At 40.3% G+C, this 27,986-nt stretch overlaps 1 protein-coding gene across 1 annotated transcript in view; it reads right to left on the bottom strand.

Annotated features, from left to right (window-relative positions):
- Positions 1-27,986, bottom strand: part of ptprsa (protein tyrosine phosphatase receptor type Sa) — a 170,884-nt gene that overhangs the window by 44,803 nt on the left and 98,095 nt on the right. The window contains exons 7-14 of the mRNA XM_080474263.1: positions 22,350-22,619; positions 21,567-22,148; positions 20,755-20,891; positions 20,493-20,637; positions 13,124-13,444; positions 10,570-10,763; positions 7,902-8,019; positions 411-1,004 (exon numbers count right to left, since the gene is read on the bottom strand). Of these exons, the coding sequence (XP_080330389.1) occupies positions 411-1,004; positions 7,902-8,019; positions 10,570-10,763; positions 13,124-13,444; positions 20,493-20,637; positions 20,755-20,891; positions 21,567-22,148; positions 22,350-22,619 (2,361 nt within the window). The remainder of the gene's footprint in view (positions 1-410; positions 1,005-7,901; positions 8,020-10,569; positions 10,764-13,123; positions 13,445-20,492; positions 20,638-20,754; positions 20,892-21,566; positions 22,149-22,349; positions 22,620-27,986) is intronic.

Below are 27,986 nucleotides of genomic sequence, written 5' to 3'. Positions count from 1 at the left end.
TTTATATCGTCAAACATACTCTTGAAGTGACTTGTTTGGCTGACGTCCTACCTTGTTTGTAAACTGGGGTTGTGAGATAGCATTAGCTGCGTGAATGTGCTTGGCAAAGGGCTGCAAGGATGACTGACAGGAGTGTCTGACCACATAGCACTTACCTTGAAAGGCTAGGCTGCTCTCTCCTCTCTCAAATGACTGACTATAACTTACTGACTTGGCTTTTACCTGGTTTGGGTTAGTGAAGTGAGTATCCCACGGCAAGCAATTAAAATATCAATCGTTCCCCTTTGATGAGGAGGTGTGGAGGTGGTTGAAGGAGGGGGTGAGGCAGTTTCAAATTTGTGTGATTTCTTTTGCCAATTTGGAACCCCCTGCCAACTGGGCTGGGAGAGAAACAGGCGAACAAGCCCTACCTGCAGGATCAAAGGCCACCGTCCGATACTGGATAGGCGGGCTGTAGGGCCCTGGACCTATACTGGTGTGTGCGCGTATTTTGACATCATATGCTGAGTTCGGTTTGAGGCTGTTGAGCACATGGCTGGACAGGCTGGGGGGCAAGCGGAGCTCCCGTGGCGCTTCTCCGGTTCCGGCTTCTTTATATGCCAAAGTGTACTCAGTGATTACTCCATTCCTCTCTGCAAGCACTGGTGGAGACCACGACAGCTGCACTGAGCAGCATGTCACATTGGAGCCCTCATTAATCTGAGGGTATCCCCCTGGCGTGTTTTCGGGCACAGTGAGGTCCATCACAGCCTCTTCCCCGAAGCCCCCTCTGCTTTTGGCTGAGATCTTAAAAAGGTATGTGGCCCCTCTGTGAATGTTGCCCACAGAGTATTGCCGTTCCTGGGGAGCAAATTCCAGTGTGGCCAAAGGAGAGACATCTTTTCGGCCAAACTGGAGGCGGTAACCTTGTAGGTCCATACCATCGGTCAGGTCTGGAGGATCCCAGCGAACCATGGCTGATGTGTCTGAGTCCTGAGCCACTGACAGGTAGGGAGGACCAGGCACTGCACAGATGAGAAAACAAGTTAAAACCAGTAATTTGTTTTTTTTGGTATGATTTATACCAATTCACGTTTATATATTTGAGTAAGATTTAATATGACAAAGTAGGCACAAACTGAAGTGACAAAATAACTTTTGTTATCTAATTAAAAGTGTGGCAATACCTTAAAGGGGTCATATTATGCAAAATTCACATTCTAAGGGTTTTCCAAGAGTAATAAATGTCTCCATATCTGGGAATGACACCCCAGAAGTGAATAAAGTCATCTCTCTCCCTGGCTTGTTTCATTAAAAAAATTTAATCAATAAATAAATAAATAAATAAATAAATAATGTGTTGCTCCAATGAGCGAATCAGAAATCAAACCCTATATAGTGTCATCAGGGCTTTAGGCAATCCCTATCAAGGTAGGCTCTCCCTTTGACCCTCTCACAATTAGGCAGCTCTGGTCTGTCCACAAGAGGAAATCCTCTTCCCAAGATGGGTATGTGTAGGCGGAGCCAGTCCAGCTCACACAGACACAGCAGAGTCTGAATGCAGCTCATATGATCCAATATTCAAATGGATGAAATTCAAGGAAAAGCTGGATTTGGGGCAATAACCGTCCAATACAACATTTTTTTTTGGGGTCCAACAACACCAATGTGAAAGTGTTGAAACGCTGTATAATATGACCCCTTTAAAATTATTATTATTTTTTTTTCATTATTCTTATCTGTCATCAGATTGTTTTCAATCCTGTCATGTAATGTGGTTACCATTTCTCCTCCCCCTCCTCCTCAGAAAAAAAATGTGCCAATCTTTAAATGTTTTATAATTACAGGAATGCTGAAGTGCATCGAGGTTGTGGTCGTTACCACAACCATTATACAATGACATCCCAGCACAGTTGCCATTAAAACCCACAGTATACTACCCAAGCACTCATATTTTGAAGCAAGGAAATAGCAGCAGCAGGCCAATGCGATTACATCTTAAGGTATATTGCATATTGAAAAATATGAGAGCCGACTTTCGATAACAATGCAGTATTTTTAGTGGCTATTCAGTTACCATTAAAATAAACACGAGAGATTACAGAAACAGTGCTTTGGGTAGTAAGTTTAATTTAGGTCATGCCACAGTTAACAGCGCAACAAAACTGAGCTGGATTGTGTTGCATTGAGATGTGAAGGATCCTCAGAGCTTTTAAATTCTTGAGTGATGAGTGTGCCCATTACCATTTCATGATACATGGAAGCTCCAGCCCAAAATCATTTCAGTACAGCAAAGCATCACTAAAACTTTAAGTAAAGAACAGTGCCTCTTTCAGCTCAAGTCATCTCTTGTTGTAAAATGGATGATCTACTCTTGGGGTCTAGACACCATTCCTCACTGCGGCCCAGTTTTGCTGCTCTTATGGATGACACACGTCTCATGTTAACGCTCCTTTTAAAGTCCCATCACTGAGATAGAGGCAGGAGCCGTTATGGGAAGCCTTCACTTCTCAAGCTGCCATCAACGCTATTGTGAGATATGAGACCGGCTGATTCACACTTTAGCCCTGCCGCTCTGTAAACAGATTGTATCTCGACTTACTCATTTATGTCCCTCCTTTCACTGAAATAAATGGCAGTGGCAGAACAAATAACTGAGAAGTGAGGTTGTAATAGCCATGCACATGGTTGCAATAAACTCAATTGTTAATACAAGTGATAAAATCAAACTTTGAGTATATTCATGATTATCAATTATTTTCATCTGTCCCGAAGGAATTGTTGAGAAGACCGATAATCTTTTTGAAGAGTACAACTCTATCTCTGTGCATATTTGGTGGATAGTATTGCCCCTGGTTTCCAGTCAGTTCCATCTCGTGTATCACGACTGCAGTTGCACACAAAGCTGTTTGGTTGGGTGCCAAGTTCGGAGTGAAAGTAATTTGGAGAATCTTACATTAGTTTGAAGCAACGGTACTCACTCTCGCGGGAATATTATCATTGCACTGGTGTAGTTGTGTTTATGTATCTCCATAGTGTACTGTGCCAAGATTAAAGTCTTAATGTATATGAAAACACACACACACACACACACACACACACACACACACACACACACACACACACACACACACACACACACACACACACACACACACACACACACACACACACACACACACAGAGTAATCTACTCCAGACAGTCCCTCTTTCTCAACTCGTATTACAATCATCTGTTTGCTAACGGCTTGCTTTCTGCGGACTATTGCTAGAGGAAGATGGGGATGGTGAGTGGATGGTGGCTAGTCAGCCTGACTTTTTGCCAGTAATGGAAATACGGGGGTGGGTAGTCTTGGGTGAGACAAGCGCTCCTAATACTTCTTGGCCACATCGGCTCAGCGTGGTGTCCTATAAAAGCCCACTCTGCCTCGATGGTTGCCACTAATCAAGGATATAGAATCCCAGAAAATTATCCCGAAAATGTGCGAGCTTGTGTTTTCCATTTTACGTGTCCGTGCTTCAATTGTAAATTCAACAATCTGTGGTATGTATTTGTGGCCTCAAAACACTCTTATTATTTGTTAGTTTAAAACGGGAGTCTATTGCCCACTGGGGAGACGGATCACAAGTACTGAGGCTGCAGACAGCAGGTAATTGTTCAAGGGGTGTGCAGTGTGTGTTTGTGGTGCTGCAGGGTGATGATAAAGTTGAGGGGGTGACAAAAAAAGAGTGAATAAGGGATGATGAAGGTGACTGGGGACAAGGAGCAATCAGTGACACAGAAGCCCCAACAGGGATATGAAGAGGCAGAAATGTGTGCATGTGTGTTATCATGAGTGATTCTAGGGTTTTTGGACAACTTGATTGTACCGCTTGTCCATTTCTATGTCACACCCCCCCCAACACGCACGCACACGCACACACACCAAACATGCACATACGCAACCATGCATGCGCTCACAGAGGCTTTCACCAATTTCATCCCTTCTTTTGCAAACTGCCCAATCTCCCCTTTCATTTTCTAACCTCTTTCACATCCCTCACTCCGCGGCCATTTCAGGGTCGACCCCGGTTCAATCCCTCCTCGTGGGCCTCCCAACACGTTTCCCATCAAGCCCTAGTATTAACAGCTCACTCTCGACACTTACTTGGCCTGACTGAGAAAAGGGGCAATCAGGTTTCCTTCTCATATCCTCCCGCTTGTGTACATCACTCATATCAAAATGCTGCCGCATACACACACACACACACACACACACACGCACACACGCACACACGCACACACACAAATACCCAATTACATCTATGCTTGTTCAAATAACTGAATGAAAAAAGATGGATTTTTAAGTCACCTGTCACCTTCGATGGAAGAGTTTCTGCTTTTTACATTGTTTTGTGACAAGAAATCAAATCTCTCTGAGATTAAGCTGTGATTACACCCCGGCAATAGAGACTGAACATATGTATGGGTGTGTAGGGGGGGGGGTAAGGGTAACTCATTTTTGACCTTAACAGTAATGAGAAATCCATCTCTCTTCAACCTTCATTTTCCCTTTACATGTTTTAATTTAGTATGCTTACTATAGCAGCAAATGTATTTATATGCCAGGGGTTCATGGAGAGAAGTAATTGGTTGAGTAGAAAATGTCATGGAGACTGATCTACAATAAATTTCACATGGTCCATTTGGAGAGCGAGAACTAATGCAGAAGCAAGAGCGGCGAGAGAAAGAGAGAGAACCACTACAATAATGTCTTCTCGCTCAACCCAATGATTAAAAAAAGACTATATCAAGAAAATTAATGAACATAACAAGATGAACAGAACAGATATTTCCTGCGGTTAGTACTGGAATAGTAGTGAAACTGCAACTGGGCCTGGATGCACAAAGTGAAATGAGCCAGATTAACGGGAGTTTTCAACATTTTAAGGATGCACAGGAAATGCATGTTGGTTTACACACAATTGAATTATGCAAACCACTTTATAAAATGACAACTACCTAAAAATGATAACAAATCTCATCCATGCATTAAATATTATGGACCTCGCATCAGATACAGAAACTAGTAGGTATGTCCATGCCCTGTAATACAAATTGATTCTGAGTTTTTCCTTTTTTCTTATTCTTTAAGTGCTGAAGGTCTCATTTTTGAGAAGTTTTAAGAGAGAAAAAAAAGATGTTCAATAAAATACCTTTCAATGTGCCGATGGGATAGCAGGCCATCTTCAGACACAAACATTTTAATCTTTTGTCAATACAGAATCCATTTGAACTTCACAAAACTTTTTTCTTCTTGGCCATGGCTGTATTCAGTTCTCAAGGGAAGAGTTTGGAAAGTGTGAATCACGGAAAGCTACTTTTTACTCTTGGCTTTCATTCAGCAAATAAAGAACCACAAAAAAAAAAAAAAAAGCTGAAATAGGCTGCACTTTTACTTGCATTTATATAATACCAAATCTTGAGATAGATTCTTTTCAAGCCTGTCTTGTACATCAAACTTCCAGATAGGCTTGTTGGAAAGCCTGGAAGAAGAAAAGACGTCACCATTAATTTGAATCGACTTTCAAGTGGGAAATAAAAAAAAAGAAAAAAGAAAAACAGAACAAAAGAAAAACCATGCTCTTTGTCATGAGGTTCTCTATTGTTCTTTAAAGGCCTTCAGCTTGTAAAAAAAAAAAAAAAAAAACCACGGTACTGACGTCAAAGTGCTTAACTGCAACTGCCTGTTGGAATAAAATAACTGATTTTATTTTTATTAGTTATTGCTTGGTTGGCAAGGCTGAGTCTGTATGTGCACTGAAAGCCATACAATAAAAACAAACAAAAAAACCTAAACATCCACATGTTAGTTTTTCACTATTTTCCATCAATCATCTATGCCCTCTAAAAAATCAGGCTGGGGTTGTCAGGCTTGTCCTGAAAAGGTCACCAGTCCATACACAGCGTTAACAAACACAGACAGCCAATCATTCTCACCTACATGCACTCACGCCTACAGCCAGCATGGTAAAGGTATGGCTTTGGGCTGTGGGGGAAAACTGGAGTACCTAGAAAAACCCACCAATGCAAACACCACACCGTGATGCCCCATAAACCAGTGAATTTCAACAAGGTTACTTTCTTACTGTGACTTTAAAGAATGAACTATTGCACCACTGAGGTTCTCCATTTCAGTTATTTGCATTACCCATTGAAAGGCTGTCAACTTATGTAGGAGTTCACACAAGGACAGACGGAAAGTGCTTCAGCAAAGGACATTGGCATATAGTGTTGTACAGCGAAAAACACTGGTGCATGAAAAGCTGAAAGATTGCAACGAGCAATATAACGTCTTTTTTTTTTATTTTTACAGACTTCGTCACATTTGCATTCAGTGTTTGAGTTTTTTCTTTATCCCTGTTAAACTTTGTAAGTAAAACAAACAAACAAATGTCCATCTTTTCTCAATTTAAAAAAATAATTTGCTGCTACAGAAGCCAGAATCTTATTATTTCAGTAGTTTTTTTTAATTATAAAAAGAAAGACTGCCATTTAGTTACCCTCTAGAATACCAAACACATCTCTATTACCACTATTCTTCAATGTTTATTTTTTCTTTTCACCTCTTCCTCCCTTCCATTAATTTTTATCTCAACCGATTTCTTTACATTCATGAATATTATTACAAATGAATAGGGTTTCCCTCTCGGGGACAAACAGAATTTTCCAGACTGGCGTACCACTCAGCCAGTCCTGACAGGAGAACAGAGAGTGACAGCACTCGCTCAAGCTGTGTCACGCTCACTGACACCTGTAAAACACACACAGGTCAAGACCCAGGAAAGTGGCCTACGCTTGCATGTTGCAGGGTTCTTGAGTGTGTCATGTGGTTACAGCAGTGCTGAAGCACAATATGTGTGTGCGTGCACAGGCATTGCACTTCTATATATACATTTAGTTGTATTTATATCGGCTCTTTCAAAGTTCTTAAAGCCGATTGGCACAGATACCCATACGAATCTCTTTTAAGTTCTTTCAAAGAACGTTTTCACACTGTCAGGCAGCCAGCGCCTCACGTTTAGGTTATGTTCATGGTAACTAAACTGCTGGTTTCTACTCGGGCACGCTCAGCTCAGACAAAGTGGTATGATGACAATAGGTCACAAGGCAAAACATTGAAGGTGACAACGATTTGGAAAGTGCAGACACTGAGATCCAATACTTGAATGCACTGAAATCAAAGACACAACAGGGGTTTCATGCTGCTACAATGAAATATCTTCAAGTAAGTCTTGTCAACAACTGTTCTTCATCCACACACAATGTATGGATAGGCTGCAACATGTAAACATCAACTACTTAAAAGTTCACATTCACGGCCCAAATGGCACTTTTTTGTGCAAATTTGACTGTACTAAATTATTTTATGATAATTGTTCACATACTGAAAGAGAGAGAACGAGAGATAGAGAGAAAGAGAGAAAGCGAGAGAGAGAGAGAGAGAGAGAGAGAGAGAGAGAGAGACTTTACTTTGCTTGAATTCAATGTTCTGTGACGAAGGCTGTGTGGCTCGAGTCTGAGTACCTTGAACGAGTGATGCAATTTTCATTACATTTATTAGTTAATCATCATTTTTTTCTGGGTATTTCTTACGGTGAGGTTGAAAAACTCTGAATGGCTCCAATTAAATGCTCAGATTTTCTTTTGCGTTTATTGAAATGTGCTTTTTTAAATGTTAGGAAATGCCTGAATCCAATAATCTCCCTAAACTCTGGGTGAACATGAGGGTTTCTTTTGAATGTTGTAGGGTTGGAATGACAAGGCACTGCTGAGAAAGACTTCTTCATGTCAGGTAACCTAAGGCAAAGCCCCTTTAATGCTGGTCTGAAAAATGTTCCATGAGAAAACAAACAAATGAATAATTTATCCTTGCACTCACCTGCCCCTTTGGTCACCACCAGTTTGGGTTTGCTCCGAGCTCCATCCCCTTTGGTGGTGTATGCTGCCACCGTGATGGAGTAAGTGGTGTCTGGCTTAAGTCCTCCAATGACCATTTCCTATGGGAGACATGGAAGAGACAGGAACAGGAAAATGTCAAAATGTGCCTTGAATATTTCATGATTTGACCCCACTTTGTGCCGCTAAAACTGCCTTATGCGGAATGTTAATTCGAGCAAAGTGTCTCCTGGTCCTCTTTATTAATTTTCACGAGGCATGCATTAAATGTAATGTTTCCCCCTGTGTAATGGGAGACCATTCCATTACGTAAATCCTTTGAGCTGCCAAGGTGGAGGGGGGACATTAGGTATGTAAATGGAAAGTGGCCCTGTCGCAATATTCCAATCAACAACTTAACTTTGATAAATGCATGCTGAATACATCCTAACCATTTGCCGGCAGTTTTTACCTCAGCCATTAAGTTTCCTTGAGTCCTCTTCAAAGAGAGGCTTCCGATCAATTCTAATGAATCTTTCAAAGCAGCAGGTTTGAACGAATGCAGAATGAGGTTTTTAACAGGCTGCTTGGCAGAGGGATGGGAGCAGTCAATAAAGGTAAATGAGCTATAAGTACTGTCTTGCACTTGACACGGGGCTCGTGTAACGCAGATGGACTGGTGCTTCATAACCGGGTTCAGAACGGGGGTGCAATATTTAGTTTAGGGGGAAAAATGTAAATGGTAATTAAATATGCAACGCGGACTTCCACTATGTTTTAAGGATAGCTACAAAAGCTTTCCCTTATCTATTGCCTCCATTTATACAACTTAAGGCAGACCCAGACTAAAGCACCACATCAAGAATAAAAAAAAAGAAGAAGGAAAAAAAATAGTAAATATCTTACACACACACACACACACACACACACACACACACACACACACACACACACACACACACACACACACACACACACACACACACACACACACACACACACACACACACACACACACACACACACACACACACACACACACACATATAAAAGAACAAAAATAAAAACACACACCATGACCACCAAGGCACGGGACAAATCACAGCACACATAACATTAGCATTCCAGGCGTAGCAGCCAGTGAATATTGCATCAGCCATCATTTTGTACAAGCTAAATGGCAACATACTTTTTTTTTGTTTTCATTGCCATATAGAGATATTCTTAGAGGTTAATTCATCAGACAGTTGAGGTGAAGCCTTTGAGCCACTTTGTTTACCCAAGTGTAATTGGAAGATTGAAGTGGTTTTGTAAGCTGTCAATCTAACCAGGATGATGCAGTACCCGCTGTTCATACCCTTTCGGGCGCACAGAGCACTCAGGCCAAACTTCGTACTCACATATTCGGCTGTATCGTCCGTTTCCCACTAAGCCCCCCCCGCCAAAGAGGAGAGTGCAGGAGAGAAAGCAATGCATTTTTTTTTTTAAAGAAAGAGAAAAAAGAAAGGGAAGAAATAGGATCGTGAGAGATGGGGGCATTAGAGGTTAGGGAGCAGAGGGCTGGTCTCAGAAGAAAAGTCAGCACAGAGTGAATTTGTGTGAAGTGTATGATATGAAGACGGATCTGAATAAAGACTGTGTGCCGGTGTGACCTGGAGTTTTATAGTGACATACATGAGGTAAATATTTTAACTAATGACTAGACTCCTAATGACTAGAATAAGATGTCGGTTTTGTTTTTTACTTTTTTTTTTTTAAGGAAAATATACAAATGAATATATATTTCAGTTTTGGGTGGGTGCAAAGTTTTCTCATTGTACTCATGAATCCATGATTCTACTTAAGCCAAGCTTTAACGTCATGCTGGTGGAATGTGCTCTGAATGGACGCTTCATGCCTTTGCGTTCAATACATTTAGATTAATTACATGAAAAATGAAGAACGTTTTCTTTTCTATTCACACTATTGCCAAAATGCTATAATTTCAATTAAGGTGATTGCAACTGTGCAGGAAATGTGTCACTCTGGCGGGACACCTTCACAATTGTGTTGGCAGAAGTTTTACAAAAAGAAAAGAGGAGAAAACACAACAAAATGGAAACAGGCAGCATCCATTACGATTCTGCCACCTGAGGCTGTATTTTGGTGAAATGCTTTTCATGCCGATTTCACTCCTCCCACCAGGCACCGAATGCTATAATCAGCATTCTCGTTGAGTTGTTGTGTTTGATACAAGCACACAATCAAATATTTCATGACAGATGTTGCCATAAAGCAGAGGTTGAGACATTCCTAATGAAAGCCACAGAGGTAGAAGAGGGAGGACAAGATGAGTGAAGCTTTGATTACAGTTCTAGTTGTAGGCTGAGGCGAGGAGAATATTACAGCAATATGAAATGAAATCCAAGGGCAACGAGGACCCATATTGCTTTCCACACTCTGGCAATATTTGCACAGCCACAACCGTGTGGATTAAGTACACAATTTGCTGTCTACTTAAGGAAATAAAAATTATGCAAAGCTTTTTTTTCAAATGTCCATATATTTGCAATTTCATGTGAGCAAAAACTGCGTTAACAGTCGGTGTATGCATGCTATGAGGTGGAATTTACTTATTTCTTAACGTCACTGATTTGTATTGGGGGGGGGGGGGGACTGCGAGATGGTCCTACCTGTGCATCAGCCAGCATGACATCCTTGATGAGGGGCTGTCCCCGTGACTCGCCATTTTCCACACGTACATAGTGAACCTGGTAACCACGGATCTGACCGTGTTGTTTGCCTGGAGTCAGGGAGCGCCACATCACTTTAAGTGCCGTGGAGTTCAGCACCTCCACTTCCACACGCCTCGGAGGAGCCCCGGGAACTAAGGGAACAAAGCAAGGCATTAAATCAGGATCATTCCTTGAAACTGCTCCACGGCCTTCACAGTCTTTATGTGAGCGGCGCTACTATCCCCATTGGTAACAACTGTGCAAATAATATTCACAAAACATTTTTTAGGAGAAGTTATGATCAAAGAAAACACAATCTAGTGTCGGTGATGTCATACCACAAATCAAATACATCACTTAGTACTTATTGCAAACTCTTCCAGGATTAGCAAAGTTACATTCAAGCTGAAAAGTACCTTGAAGTGTCATATAAATATATAAATCGAATGACGTCTGGTCTCACATCAGGAATACTTCATGAAATGTTGAACCAGAGATATATGGGGGAAAAAAAACAACTCACGCTACACAAAACATTTTTAACTTTACTAAACTTTGTAACAATATTAAAAAAATTTTAAGATACACCTGGAAGTTGCTCAAATCTGTTCTTTTTCCCCCCACTGTAATGTAAAAACATAGTTTCATATATAATGTCCTGCAAAACGAAGTTGCAGTTCATCTTATTTTTAAATCACTTTGACGTCACACACGTACCAATTCTGTGAAATGAGTTTCAATGCACGTCACACACATGTAAAACGGCTACATCACAGCCATTTCACCAGAAAATGTAATCACTAAAAATGTTGCTGCCTTTCTCCTCATTTCTTTTCCAGTATCATCACTCTGATCTATTTCAGTTCTCTCTACAGAGCAACCGAGCGATAATCCATAAATGCTGCCTTCGGTGCCATGAAAGTTTTATTCCCTGATCAAAAGTGTGCTCCGTGTGACGTCTTGTTTAAAGTTCATATTTGCAGTCTGCACTGTGGCAAGTTCACACTGGAATCCTATACACAGTTAATGAAATATATAGGGAGCAGCTACACATGAGCTAAAACAAAAAAAATCCAAAGGAAGAATTCAGATCTGCAATCTGAACATAGCCTGAGTGTCTGTCAGTGGGTGGCCTCGTTCCTCAGTCATACTGACAGGTCTTTATGGCAGGCCTTGCCACCAGAGCTTTCAGTAAGTCACAAACAGTCTCTTTCTGAGATAGATGTGCCATTAATAAAGCTTTCCCCTTAAAAAACTGCCTTTTTTTTCCTCTTACACAAACACTTTGAAGTCTCTTCATCACCCCTTAAATCACAACCCATTTTCTCCATCTTCCCTGGGATCATGTACCAATCTTGTTTATCACCAGAACCTTTTCTTCCTTTTAGCCTTGCCTCTTATTTCTTTACCTGACGCTCCTCTGTCATACATTATTAGTGTAATGACACTTGGAAATTTGTTAAAGCCAGTGTTGTTTTGCTCTGGATTTTACTGCAGAGGCACCCCTGATACGATGGCTTTAAAAATAGGTGCGATAGGAATTTAGGCTTGTCTCCGCAGTTGCAACTGTTGTACATCAGTGTCAGAAAGGAGCTTAAAATGCTGTGGTAATGGATGTGTAATGGATCGTGGAGAAGAGTCAACGTCAGCCATCCGTCAGTGATTCAGCTGTGCTCACATCTTTAGCTCTCAGTTTATATATTTTATTATTCAGCGTCTTTACTCCTTTGTCATTTAGGTCCCTGCAATACACAACTGTATTACGCCTATTTTTTGCCCTGTCAAGGAGGAAGTATTTGGCTGCCAAACTTTTTTTTCAAGAGCACTTTTCACAGTGGCTGCCCAAAGCAAAATGCATGGAAATCAAAAACCTCTACGATCCAAGCTGTAGTGATATAAGTTACCTAAAGCTCAAACATACAACAACAGTTATTAAGCACAGGGACACTGATGCTGCTTATGTTTCATCAAAAGTTGCAGAAAATGTGCTGCAGGAAATTTGCACAGCAACTTTGGATGCACATATACTGTATCTTTAACCGCTGACCATACTGTTAGGACAATAAATGCTCATAGGGATATGGCCTCATATTGTACATCATTTATGAATGTTTATGGCTCTCTGCAGAGCAATAGGAGGTTTCTAAAAGCCCAGAGATGGCGGCAGGATATCGGATGTGGTAGCTATTATGATTTACATTTGGTTAGTTGTGTTTTAATAGCAAAATACTTCATTTCCCAAGTGTGTTATCTATTTCCAGTGTCCTCATTCATATGGTGTATGTACTGTCTATGTATACCTTTGTGTTGTCTGGGAACCACTATCTTGACAAAGAGTGACCAACCTGAACTAAGTATGCTTCAAAAAGTAAACTGTTTTCTAAATCAAGGCATGTTTGGTGAACTAACACACATACCAAAATAAAGTCAAAAGAAAAGGTATGCTTACAATCGCAAAATCACAAAAACAAATCTTTAAATCGTGGTTTGATCGTGAAAGAAATCTATGTACCGTCTTCGTCTGTCCGACAGACGAGGGACTCGCTCTCAGGGCCTGATCCAATCGCAGTGGAGGCAGACACAGTGACGAGATACTGGGTCCATTTCTCCAGTCTCTGCAGCAACACCTGCTCTTCTGTTGCAGGAACCATTGGCTCCTCCGGGGTATCCACATCATCACCAGCCCCTTCTGACAAGCCCACCACCTGGTAGCGCACCCTATACCCCACCAGGTCACCATTCTGACTCTTCAAAGGCGGGGGGCGCCAACTTACCAACAGGGTGGTGGAGCTGGTGCTGCTGCACTTAATGTCTTGAGGGGGAGCTGAGGGCTCTGGTGAGGTGGAAAGGAAAGGAAGGGAAAGGGGGTCGAGGATGAGGAGGATGGGGAAGGGGGTAGGGAGGGGTGAAAAACAAAAAATAAAAAAGATGGGAGAGATAAAGAAAATGAAAAAAAGGAAAATTCAAAACTCAAAACAAAAAAGAAAAGAAAAGAAAAGAAAGCAACAACAACAACAATAATGATAATAATAATAATAATAATAATAATAGTAATAATAATAATAATAATAATAATAATACAAACAAAATTGCGAAACAAAGACAGAGGCAAAATGTTAAAAATAAAGATGAAACAATCAAGCAAATGTAAACATAAGAATCATAAATGGACAACGGCACAGGCTTGGGTAATAATGAATCAAGATGTGTGAAACACCTCAGTGGTATGTACTGTATAGCCAACTAAAACATTAAGTTAAGGCTTAAATCCTTCACAGATCAAACTCACAACAACAGCTAAATACAGCCAGTTGTATTTAATAATGCTAACATTCAGTTCTTTATATGAGCTCAGTTAATGTTTTGCTCATATATATATATATAGGTTTTCCCCCCACCTTAGCTATTGTAAGTGAAAGTAAAATAAATGTGCGTCTGTATATATATATATATATATATATATATATATATATATATATATATATATATATATATATATATATATATATATATATATATATATATATATATATATATATATATATATATATATACTGTATATATATATATATATATATACTGTATATATATTTCTTTTAGCAACATGACCTAAAACGAGATATGTGAAAACCCAGCAAGGGTAGAGCATAGTCAGTTTTGCAACGGTGTTAAATTGCTCCAACTTGGTGGCTCTTATTTGTGTCTGAAGTGGTCTTTGAAAACAAGTTAAAGCCTACACATCTGTGAACTTTCTAAATCAAACTCGGGTGCTTTTCCTTTTCTAATCTGAGCCAAGCTCTTAGACAGCTTGTGCTTGTCCAGGGTGTGCTGTGCAGTGAGCGATAAAATATTTCACTTCTCATCCAGGGTTTGGCATTATACGGATAAGAGGACATGTATGAAAATATTTCTGACCGAGTTGGGTTTCCTCTATCCCCCAAGATGGTTTTATGTGAAGCCGTACTCCTTACATCTTTGTGTGACCAACCTAATTCATTATTACATTTTTGTATGGGACTGTATGCACAATAATCAAACACAAAACTAAATATCACTGGAAAAAAGGCATTCAACACACAGCATATTAAGAGAAATAAATGATCATGAAAACTATTGAAACAAGCAACATGGTCTCATTCCAAAAAGAAAGCTGGGGAGATAAATTATGAACTGAAAAAAAGGGTACTTGAAAATGATTTTTTTCTGTAACCCAGGTAGCTCAAAAGAAAGAACCACAGTAACGGTTCAGGATTCAAAATGACAACTCATGGGAAAACATGAAGAAATAGGATTCTCAGCAGAAACGGAAAACATTTGACGAGAAAAAATTAATAAAAAAAAAATAAAAAAAATAATACAAAAACAAAAAGATCTCACAAACATTGTCTGCATTATACGTACCTGACTCCCAAAAACATTAAACTTTCAAGACTTTCTTACCACCAGCACCTGACTACAAAGCATGTACTGTCAAAACACTTTCCCTCTCAGAAAGCAAATCAGAAATTTTGACATCCTCAACATAAATTTGATGTTTGTAAAAGTTCATTTTGAGCCCATTTTGCGTTTGCTTGGAGGGAGAGAGTTGGCTCTTTGCTGTAGCCAGGGCTGTTAAATACTGTATTGTTGGGCCGGAGGGTCCACAAGACTGTGAGAGGGGAAGCCAGTTGGATGCCGGTGGTAGTCATTCCCGACATATTCTGATCTTGTAAACTTGGCCAAGAACACAAATATTACTACCTAAAATAAATCCCATTTCACAGCACTACACAAATGTATCTTTGTAAAGCAAAGTGCCATTTTGAGAATGCCAAAACAAGAGAATGGAGGCAGCGAAATAGATTTCTCATATTGCCATATTCATAAAAGTTTAATGATAGTGTTCTGACTGCAATGTCACTTTGGGGAGATCTGCTTTTGACAAAAACTAAACAAACAAACAAACAAACAAACAAACAAAAACAACAACAACAAAAAAACAGGAGTTTTAAGTATAAGACAGGCCTCCTCTCAGTGAAAACTGAATGTTCCAGCACACAACAAATAAGACAGGATCTCAGCCACAGTTCCCAAACCCTTCTCTGTGTCCAATGGGCTTATTTACTTAAGGTCTTACTGGATTTTGAGCCTTTCAGCTTCTTTCCTTCGCTCATATTGTATTTGCAAACTCTCCACGTCAAGAGTGATTGCTCAGTTCTCAATCTTTGTGGTGCAGAAAAAGGCTATGAATCTGACAGAGGCCGGGCTATCACAGTGCACAGGCATCCTCATGCCTGATAACGGTTAAAGAGCAGCTGGGGCACAGCTTTAATAAAGTGCATAGCCCATGAAGGCCATTGGTAGGATTATGGATACTAGAACTATACAACCACAAAAGAAGAAACTCAGCTAATGCTTCACTTGAGGTTCCTTTGATGCCTCCCTGAAATAGCTTTACAAATGGTGTTTGACAAATAATTAGTCATGTCTGCATTCAAATCTCGCTCTCTGACTTTTCTAGGTCTGTTGTTCGGTCTGTTGATGCTTTGGATACAAGACTGTAACGATAAGTAATGGGAGCATACCTAATTATTATGATGGCCTTTGAATTAGAAGTGGATTCAGTGCAATTCCATCAATGAGTATATATTTCAAAAATCAATGCGAGTTCAGCTATGATGGCAGTTTATCAGAACTTTTGAAATGACAGATTGCTAGTAATTTTGCTCTTAGATTTGAAGCACATGTCTGCATTTGAATTGTATTTTCATCAGAGGCCTCAAATGACAGGATGTTCGTATTTGTAAATCATTACAGAATTAATCCTTCCCCTCGCCAATGCCAAATGGCCATGGTGTAGCTCACACAAATACTCTAATATATTTGAAAACCTACTTCAATTACTGTAAGTGGGGAGCTAAACTGCTTGTTTTGTTAAATAGAGAGGATTTGGAATGCCACTTTAATTTGAGAGATGGCACTTGACTGGCTACTGGCAGGTTCTAGGTATAATCTAAATGTGTAACAAAGCCTGACAATCCAGGGCCTTGGCTCATTGCTCACCGCAAAGCATGAAATTAATTCTGATGCTATGAAATGGGATTCTTATCTGTCTCTCTGGGGCCTTGCAGTTCTCTCACATCCGTTCCAAGGGTCTGTCTAAGGTCCTCTTACAATACCTTGCAACTAGATAACGGCTCAAAATAAATGCCGGGAGACCTCCCAGCTCTCGGGTTGTGGACCGCTCCGGCCACGTCTGAACGGCCTCACAAAAATGGTCTGGACCTCGTCTGAATTTGGCAGCACACCCCAGGAGGCTTTGTTTCTGAATGAGGGCCACTGTTGTCAACAACATCTTGCAAACCCACACCTGCTGTCATTTTGGTTGAAGGAAACCAAATTAAATCAATTGAACTCTCTTTGATATTTAAAAGCTATTTGATAGCAGTCGTCAAACTAATTCCAGGGGATTTTTTTTTTTCCCCCCCAAGTGACTTTTTATGAGTTTTTGACAGAGGGGCCCCCATGACAAAAGCCTCTGGTAATGCTACTTGAACTGAGCACAAACTTCAGCAATCTGTGAACATCATTTTACCATAGATAATAGACAACAAAGCAAACTGGAAAATCATGTTGTCTTGTCTTTCTTTTCTCTTTTGTGGCAAAGCGTTTCAGTCTGCCAGACATCAGTATAGACTCAGATCGCCTTTGAAGGGTAATGAGTCGCGCAAAAGTTGACTCCCTGCAGCCGCTTTCGTCAAGCAAGTAATGAATAATACCTCTTTCGATAATTCTAATGTAGATTAAGTATTCTTGCATGAGTATAATGTGTAAAATAAAGGTGTGTAGTAGTTTAAAGTTTGTCATGACAAACCTTTTATTGTATGTTTCACTGAAATGAACCAAAGCATCGAGATAGCGAGTCGCATTGAACAGTTTGAGACCCAAGACTAAATCCTTACCATTTTAAAATGTATGTTTGTTTTTACCCTAATTTCTTTTTTTCCCTTTTTTTTTTATTCGGATCTCTTCTCCTGGGACACAGTCTGCGTGCCACTGCATCACAAACAAACTTAGGTCTCAATGCTTTTTGCTGTGCTTTACAATTCAAATGAGTATTTCTGAATGATTATTTAAACTTTTTCACAGTGATGGTCGTTAAAAATTTGATTTCGCCGTTAATTAAGATTTACTGAAAATGTATGCGTTGGTGTTGTAGAAAACATATGACTAACTGGATATAGAAATGGATGTTTCTATCCAAGTCTTGAGGAAATTGTCGCGGCAGACTGAATCTCTAAACCACACCATCACTTACCTCAGAGCATCCAAAAGATCAAGTAAGTTATTGTGTTGTGTTAGACAATACTCTGATTTGTCTGACTCAGCCTTGATTTGTCTTACAGTGGTGAGACAGGATATTTCTTATACCTGCTTGTGCAGGGACTCTTCAATCTCTGAAAAATAATGACTGAAAAACACCAGAACCTATTAGGTGAGACGCGTTACCCACATAAGTAGAATAGATGGGATAATAGCGGTTAAGCCTTCATGATTGGTAAAGAATATTTGATTATACTGTCGTAGACATTAGCCCTTGTGATGGTCACAACGTATACAAATATATTCATAATTTCTAGGACAGTAGCATCAAATATCCACAATATACTGACAGATACCTTCAACCAGCAGTTATTTGTTCTGTCCTGTTCATGTGGATGAAGCAGCTAAAAAGAAGAGTCCCTAGTCCCAAGCAGAGTAAATACTCCCCATTTGAACTAAAATTCTGTCAGCAGTTCTGCAGTGTGTGTGTGTGTGTTTGTGTGCGTATGTGTGTGTTTGTGTGCGTGTGTGTGTGGTGGTCTTGGGTTCGAAAGAACCCAACACAAAACGACTGAAGCAAGCTACTGTTTGGAGTGATGTTAAACTAATGTTATTTCAGGTAACCCAGAAATGAACGGAAACTGATAAATTAATAAAATATCTAGAATAAACCCTTAATCAAAAGACTCAACACAAAAGGAAGAGGACAAAAAGTGAGGAAGGTGATGTCAAGCCATTCCAAGGAGAGCTTTTGTTCCAATGCAGAGGGGAACAAGTGGCAAAGAGAGAAACATAGCTGGAGAAGGGTGATGTAAGAGGAGGAGAGGGGTGTATCCAATCCAGTCAGCTTGCGGTGTTATCGGTCAAGAACGAATGCCAAACAGAGGGGAGGAAATCACAAACACACATTGACAGGTGAAAATGTGCACAGACAATCGAGAGACGCCAAGACAGCAATGGGGCTTCATGAACATCAAATCATTTCATGCCTGGACTGATCAAAGATCAACTGTGCAGTGGCAGGTGCTCCACAGCACCCCATGTGGGCAGAGTTGAGTGTCACATGCAACTGGCGCTCTCCTCAGTGACTCTGCACTGGCTGTGTGGCTCTGCTGCATAGCAGTAACAAAAAAGAACTGTGAAGTGGTTGTTCCAAAGTCCCCACGCCCAGATGTAGGGGTACAGCCAACAAGTTGCACTGGTAGAAACAGAAAATGTGTTAAAGTACGTCTACTCCCACCACCATGGCTCTCCTATGTCCCTGTGAAGAGTTCTGTGGTTTAAACCTCACAAAGAAAAACCAACTAACAAAACCTTGTCAGTTTATTACGAATAAAAGTAGCCACTTCAACAATGCGTGTGTCATTGCCTCTGATTTCAATATTACGCATGATCCACGTTCACAAAGACCAGCTGAGATCCATCCATAATCCTATTAATCCTGGTACATTTTCATGGTTCTTTACAATTAATTTATTAAATATCAATACACAACATCGTTGTTAATCTTTGTGTGCTGTGTAAACCCCAAAGACATGAATGTAATACCATCATCTCAAAAGTACTTATATCTACAGTTGCATATTTGATTGGATAATCTATGCGCATTTTCTTTCTCTCCAGCCTCCACTACGGCGCACTATGATATCATTCCTTATATATTTAGCTGACTGGTTTAAATAATTTAGCAGTGCATCTTATCTGTATACTAAAATAATTGCAGCTGGTTTTGCTGCAATAAATTTAGGAAGTGGGCATGCAAGTACTTTTGATAACTGTTTTGATTGTTTGTTTCTTCTTTTTTTTTTCTCTGATGACCAAACACAGCATCAAACATTGCAATTATAAAACAGTCCATATGAGAGCCGTGGTGGTCTTAGAGGAGAACCAACATTTTTTGTGTCTCTGTCACGTGGGAAGTGCACTTGCTGTTGACAAAGAAAAAGCAAATTCAAACAAAAGTGATAGGGAATAACGAAACGGTCAAAATTTCAGTTCACATAAGAGTTGATTTTTTTTTTGTTTTTTTTGACAGTGGCAGCACTTATATACTGTCCCAGAGCCATGTTACAAAAAAAAAGAAGGTATTTCTAAATTAAAACGATGATTGGAAAACACTAAATAGTACCTTCATCGCTGTGAAGCTTACTTTCAATCTTCACTCTCTACAAAATAAACTCTTCTCGGTATAAATGTCACCCTCCGTAAGGTAGAAACATACCATACCAACAAAGAAGCATATACATCAGTATTAAACCACAGATTTTGTTAAGAACAAAGAAGAATCACAACAGGTAAAACAGTTTGTCATAAATTCTAAATCAGTCTTGAACCGTTAGTGTGTCCCGAGAAAAACCTAGTCATAATTCAAAGTTGGTGAAGCAATTGACATTAGGGAAATGTTGTCAAGCTCCAGTCAAAAGGAGAAAAACAAAACATTTAAAGTAAACAGATATGTCTTTAGTAAAAGTTGAGAGAGGCATAAAATCATAATTCTTTAACAATTCACTGAGGAAAATCCCTTTGTGAACACAATTTCAATGAGAATAGGAGAGAAGACCGAATAAAAGGCTACATACTGGCTTGCAAGGTCTTGTGCGAAATGTCATTTGTGAAGGCTCCGATGCCTTTGTTAGAGATGGCTGCCAAGGAGAAGTGGTAGTCTGTGTTGGGGCGGAGACCCTCCACAACATACGAATTTGTGGGTCCAAATGTTTTCTTCATCTGTTGATTTGAGAACATGTTATTGGCAGGACTGACTTAAATCAGCTGCACAGAAATCTGATGTTGGATGATCGAAATGACCCCTTCTACTCTGAATTCAAACACTGATATAGTTACCTGGGTGCCAAAACTGCCTTCCATGTAGCGGAGTTCATAATTTATGATGCCTTCCTTGTCAAAAGCTGGTTCCCAAGTCAACTCAATGCTGGTGTCTGACACAGCACCAACCTGGAATTTAGATGGTTGCCCTGGAACTAAAGAACACAGCGGAAAACCGGGACGGCACATGAATTTAAAAAAGAAAGAAGAAAAAGACAAATATGTTTATATTGTTCATGAGATAAGTCTCTTCATATTGTTGACCTGCTCAGTAATTTCAGCACAAATTTGCAATATTAGTTGTGAGCATAATGAGGCTGGACCTAAGATGATGGGGGATTCCATACTGGAAAAATGAGAGGAACATATTACAGCATTGACACGCACGATACTGTCGGGGTTTACTTGTTAAGGGGGACTCTAAAAGTCAATGTCTCACCTTGCTCTTGCATGAAGTGAATTCACAAGCCCTGAAACTGTTTTCTTTGGACAAGTATAATTGAACAGGCTTCTGTCATCATTTGCAGATGTGCAAGTGATCTTAGTGCAGCAGGCGAGTAAAAGTATTTTCTCGCAAGAGGGAGCAAGTCTGTTTAAAGTTGCAGAAAATGTGCACCTGATACATAAAGCCAACTAATAATGCTCCTTACTGGATGTCAAAATATTACCCCAGGGGACATGGACGGAGACAAAAATTCTACATACATTTTTTTTTTCTAATGTCATTTTAAACATACCAGCCCTAGTTCACAATTAAACAAGTATGCCCCTCCTTACATTTTCAACATCAGTGATCAAGGCGACCAAATAATGACCGGACATATCCTTACCTCCTTGTAGTACTTTAACATGGATGGGTTCTGAGAAAGGTCCATCACCTACAGAGGTGAATGCGAGAACTCTGATTGTGTAGGTCTCTTGAGGAACTAGACTCTGGATAGTGGTGATGATGCTGTCCTGAACATTATGAATCTGCCAGTTGCTCATTGGCTGAGAGGCGTCCATGGTGTAATAAACACGATAGCCCTTGATTTGCCCATTGGGCTCTTCTGGCTCTTCCCATTGCACCAACATGGTGTTTTGGGGAAGGATCTGCGCTTTAATGTTTCGTGGTGGACTAGCAGGGGCTTGTTCACCAGTGCGAGTTTCTACTGGTTCACTGGGCGGACCCTGGCCAATTGTGTTAACAGCTGAGACACGAATTTCATACTCCGTGTTGGGATAGAGGCCACCTATGCTGTAACGCGTGGTGGTGATGTCATCCACTGTCTCATATTTGCTGTCTGGTGACTTGGCTCGATATTGGATAATATAGTATGTCACTGGATCAGGGTTTCCAGAGTCCCAGGTAATGGTCACACTAGTGGCAGTAGTTTCGGTAACCACAGGGGTACCTGGAGGCTTGGGAAGAGCTGGCAAGATGACAAAACAGAAAGAAAAGAAGGCATGATGATCATGTCAGTCATAAACCATACTAAAAGCTTGGAACTCATCAAATCAACCAAAATCTGTATAACAAAACAAGCCATTAAAATTTCATGCACAATGTAAAACTAAACTGAAGTCAATCTTCTTCATAAGTATCCTTCTTTATAACCACAGTTATCGCTTACATTTGACAGTGATTTGCGCCACAGCTTCAATGATGCCAAGGCTGCTCATGGCCACACAGGTGTAGTTGGCTGACTCACGAACGCTGCTCAGTTCAAGAACATTCCTGCCCACTGGCATCCCATCCTCTGGTGTCAAGTCCTCTGAGTTCAGCATCCACTTGACATAAGGCATGGGCGATCCCACTGCCACACACGTTATGTTCACACTGCCTCCGGGCATAATTTCTTGACTCGTTGGTGGAATGGAGAAGCGAGGAGGCACCCGCCGGACTGGGAGGAGGCATGAGGAAGGGGAGAGGATGACAAAACAGGGCAAGGGAGTCAAAAAAAAAAAAAAGAGAAAGAGAGAGGTAACAAGAGAGGCCGATGAATATAGATCCTTCTCAAGGAAATACTTAACACAAAAGATTCAAAATGTTAATGTGAACTGAAACACAAAAATAAAACTACACTCTTCAAAGCATAAAAAAAAAAATTTAAAATACAAATAATGAGAAGGAACTAAACTAACAGAACTGCTTCAACAACAATATAGATTAACAATTAAGCAACGATTCATAGCAACAAGGTTCCATTGACCAATATTTGACCCATCACAGCACAATTAAAGACACAAAAATCTATTACGAGTTTCTCATCTTTGGGACTGAGCTGCTGACATACATAGCACTACAACATAACTGATCATGAACTGTGAAGGCATATGATAAAGGCCATGTGATAATGTTATCACATCAGGCCAGCATGGCAACCTGGAACTTCCTGTCCTCTCAGGCACTCATGCCAAGCATGAAGTAGGCCATTGCAGGCTTCTTCCACAGCACAGGAAGTGTAGGGTTACTGGACTAGTGACCATCTCGATGAGGTCTCTATTGAACACAGTCTACCTTAAGTTTGCGCTTGACACCTGCCTCTACCTTCTTAAAGATGAGAAACTTTAATCAGATTTTTGTGGTTTAGGGTAGATCCACTGGACAAAGCCTTATTAAGATCTGACACGGTTCCATTGATAGATGCAGCTATCAGTTTCACAGACAGCATGCATAAATAGATCGAGGTAAATTAAGGAGTAAATGATAATAAAATCAGATATAAAAATTGAGATAAAATGCATAGAGGAATATAACTGAAGGGTCGCTAGCATGCCCAGACAAAAGACGATTGGAGAGGAAAGTAGAAGTACAAGATAGAGGATATAACATCCGAGGAGAGGATAGACTGAGAGGAAACAGTAGCAAAGAGTGACAGAGGAAGAGAAAAAGAGGGGAAGGTTGGAGGGGGGTAAAGGGGAGGGTAACCCGCTTCAGTGCTGTGTAAACTTTTGTTTCTCTTCAGCTAATGTGACAAAATGTGAGGATGGCACATTGTCACATCGCGGTTCTGGTTAACACAAAATAAGTACTGAGGAACAAGGTGTGTGTCTAGAAATACACAGAAAAGGAATTAAAAGTTGTAGCAAGAGAAGTCTTACTATCACATAGTGTTGGAGGAAAGAAACAGAACTGGATCAACAGGGAGTAGAAATCCAGAGAATAAGAGAAAGAAGGAAAGGCAAAGACAGAGGTAGCTGAAAAGGGCAGGATGACAGCTTAGAGAGAGCGACAGGGAGAATCTCAAAATTCATGGACAGGACTGGAAATCTGAGTGGAGGAAGGTTGAAAATGAGCCTGAGACGCAGAGGAAGGGCGTGACAGGTGTCGTGTCTTTGCACGTGTTTAAGTAGACATAAGTAGACATGTTTTTCTTTCATTTTTTTTTTTTGGTTGAAAGGCATGATTGTGCGCGTGTACAGTATGTAAGAGTCAGAGAGTGAAAGAGTATGACTGTGTAGAAACACTGATTCTTCATGAGCGGCATCCCAGCAAGCACTTGACAGATAGTGAAAGTAAAGTGGTGGGCAACTTGAGGAAAAAATGTTTTTTTTTTATACCTATATACTCTTGATTGTATTCCATATATGGTATGGAAGCTTCAGCAAAGTTACGTTGAATTATGAGTATTATTATAAAGTGATAAATAGGTTCTGTACATTTTTCTCTCATTTAAAAAAACAAAAAGTGTTCCTGAATAGACGAAAAACAAGATTCATATTGAGAAAAGGTAAATACAACCAAGAGACTATAAAAGCGAAAGTCCTTGGGTGATCTTTTTAAGAAAACTAGACTGTCCGCATCTATTATTGTCAAACTGTTTGTTGGGATGCAAAGGTTCAAAAGAGAGAAGGATGTAGTAAGGATGCCGAAGTCAAAAAATAAAATAAAAAAATAATAAAACAGATGAACTAAATGGAAGAGATGACTTTAGAGACAGACAAGACAGGAAAGACAGGGACAAGGGACAAGACACAAGGCAGAACAAAACAGACCCAAGCAGCAAGACAGCAGACAGGACAGACAGAAGGAGACGGGCAGACAGACAGTGACGGATGGGCACGCAGACATACTGTACATTACGCAAAGGGGAAGGAGAAGGGTTTGGGTTGTTGGAGAAAGGGGGGAGGAGGATATAAGTGGGGGATAGAATAAGGAAATTGTGGTTCTAATTGTTAAAAAAAATAATAATGAAAACAATAACCATAATAGTAATAATAATAATAATAATTTCAAAAAAACAAAAAAAACAAAAAACAAAAGGCGATCATGGCTCAAAGTGGGTTTGGAGGTCTCACACACTGGGGCTTAAAATCAAGAATCAACTGCACGTCCCCTCCTCCCCACCTTAAAACGCTGCACCTCAATGAAAATGCTACTTGGGAAGTCTTAGGATGGGCGGATGTGACGTGTGTGGGTCGGGCGGGTGGGGGTATTGAAGGGGGGGAAAGACGGGAGATTTAGGAGGAGGCTAAGGGGTGGGTTGCATCAAGGATAGGTAGCATTCCAAAATACACCGTGTCAATCCAAATGGGATTCATATGATCGTTGCGTTGGACAATTGAACTCTTCCACCAAACTAAAGCACAGATATCACCTACACACACTCTGAGGGGATTTTTACCTGAGGGCTGACACATACTGAAACGATCATGTAAACACTGTACGTCGACATGTCATCCCAAGGTGTGAAACTCTTTCCGAGTAAAATAAAGCTGAGATCACGTGGAATCGCCAAGAGACGAGAAGACATCTTAAGATATTGGCCTTTAACAGCCACTATCTCTTCAGCCAGAGAAATTCTATATATTTTACACATATCTTTTTTTAAATCACAGTGCAGGTTTACTGTAATGACTGAATGAAACACAAATGGGGTCCTTTTGATCTGTCCTCTTCTAAACATCATCCTTTCAGAAATTCACTCTTCATGTCCATCACACCATTACTCTGGAAAATACATGATCTGACCTTGAGGGGGAAAAAATGACTTCTTTAAAGTCGCCCTTTAAAGAGTCGTTTCTTTGTGGTACACAAATGATCAACTATGAATATGTACCAAGGCAAAAAGTCAATAGCAGATATGAACAGCCCTCTGTTCTTAAAAATCTCCAAAGATTAAAGAAAACACCGAAATTTCTCAACCAGAAACAAGCTGGGAAATGCTTCTTTCAAAATGTCTGTGATAGCTTATCAAATATTCATCAGCTATTCTATCCTGGCCTGACTGGAAGGAAAACAATAACAATAAACAATGGGACACAGCACATTTTAGCTGAGATTTACTTTGTCTCATAGTGACTGTGGGAAAAAAACAAAAACAAAACCCAAAAAAACTTGTTGATTTGAGAGAAAAAAAAGAAGAAGAAGAAAAAAGTCCCATTACATTGGGATATATATATATATATATATATTTAAAAAAATGTATCCTTTCATTTTAGTTTGTCAAAAAATTACTGATTGATTAAACAACAAAGGTGAAAGGGCAGCCCATTCCTCACACGGACATGCATGGGTGTGGCTATGGCATGAGTGACATATACAGGTGCGCCCCCATGGGCAGACACCAGAGAACCAATACAATCCAAAAAAATGTCACCCAAGCCCATCCAAGCATGCCATTCATTTTCAAATATAGCATTGTTCCAGACACACACGCACAAAATCAAATGAAAGGAAACAAATGAAACTGAACAAATCCACAAAAAGAACTATGTCCGAACAGCATAGACAGTACCAGAGTGCAGCTGTGTTCAACAAAGAGGTATGCATCAATGCTATTAGATGTTTTTCAGCAATGATTTGTCACTTCAATTTTTTTTCCCCCAATCCAAAAGAATGGTGACAACTCAATATGTTAAAGAGGGACAGTTTTTCTTTTTTATTTGTTTGTTTTTTAGGGGGCGATGTCCAATCATAGTATGTCTGAGGATGCTCTTCTCTCCCTGGGGCTAAGGTCAGCCAATGGACCGGGAGCTGTTGTGGCTGAGTGAATGAGGTTTCCCCACAGGAAGATGATTACATTAGTGTCTCCGGTGATGGGGCAATATGGGAACTAACAGCAGTGACCTGCCAAAAAACAGATAATTATTTAGTGTGGACAGTAAGTAAAATTTAAAAAAGTTCAACTTGTTGAGCCTACACTCAAAAACGTTTAAACTGAAAGGCTTCTGGATATAGGGGAACCTGGTGATACGCAATCAAAGTGGGATTCTGAAGAGTGGACAAAGGACAAGTGAAGTCTGGCAAGGTTTTACTGTCAAGATCATCACACCATGTGTCTGACGGGTAGATTAAATTGATATTTGGTTACAACAGAAAATTCAGAACTCAACGTCGCATGATATTGTGAATATAAGGGGAGGAAATTACACGTTTCTAAATGCAGAAGACATTTGGGGAGGCATAATTTGCATAGCTTAATGTCACATGCAAATGAGTCATTGCACTATAGTTGGCTGGACATGGGCCTGAATGTTCAAGTGAAATCTCATGTCAATGGTCCAGTGAGTCTTGGCAAAACTGTGAAAGTGTGTGATGGATCCTCTCCTATCCTACCTCGAAATGTATTGATAGCAAAACAAAGAAAAATAAAAGAATCCCAATTGCATGGACAGGCTCCTCATTCACAGAGACCATGAGCCCAGCCGGCCCATATGGAATTGAGATAAAATGAAAACCAACATATATACCTTTCATTTGGACTGCTAATAACATATAAATCTTGTTTCAAGCCCCAATGTGGAGAGAAAGACGAGAAGCCTTACACTGAACGAGGTGAAAAGCAGTCGAGAGAGAATGCCAGAGTACTGTGCTAACGCTAATCGTGGTCAGTGTTGTGGAGGGATTTGTGCCAAAAAACAGAGGTCAGAAGGTGGACATTATCGGCCATTTTGGTGAGGCAGGTTTTGCTGCCCCAAAATGAAGGGGGGGGGGGGGGGGGGGGGGGGGGGGGGGGAAGCCAAAATAATGTGCAGCCTTTAGTGTCACCTTGAAGCTGAGATTACACCCTCTTGCTGCCTGAGGACACAGGCGCAGTATGGAGATCCTTTAGTCACACTTGCCGAGTGAGGCCTACGGCATTTACATATAAGCCGCAGGGGTCGGCCCGTATTAACATACCTTGGCTGTGCCACAGTTAAACAGTCACTATGGGTGGCTCATCAAAATGGAAATTATTACCTAAAGGAAACTGACAGGAATTATGGAAGGGGTATCTATGAGCAAGCAATGGATTTAGGGGATTTCAGAGTGTACCACTCCTTTC

Source organism: Lipophrys pholis, assembly GCF_963383615.2.
Source record: "Lipophrys pholis genome assembly, chromosome: 10".
Taxonomy (NCBI): Eukaryota; Metazoa; Chordata; class Actinopteri; order Blenniiformes; family Blenniidae; genus Lipophrys; species Lipophrys pholis.
Note: the sequence above shows the minus strand (reverse complement) of the source record. Positions and strands in the feature narration are given on the sequence as shown.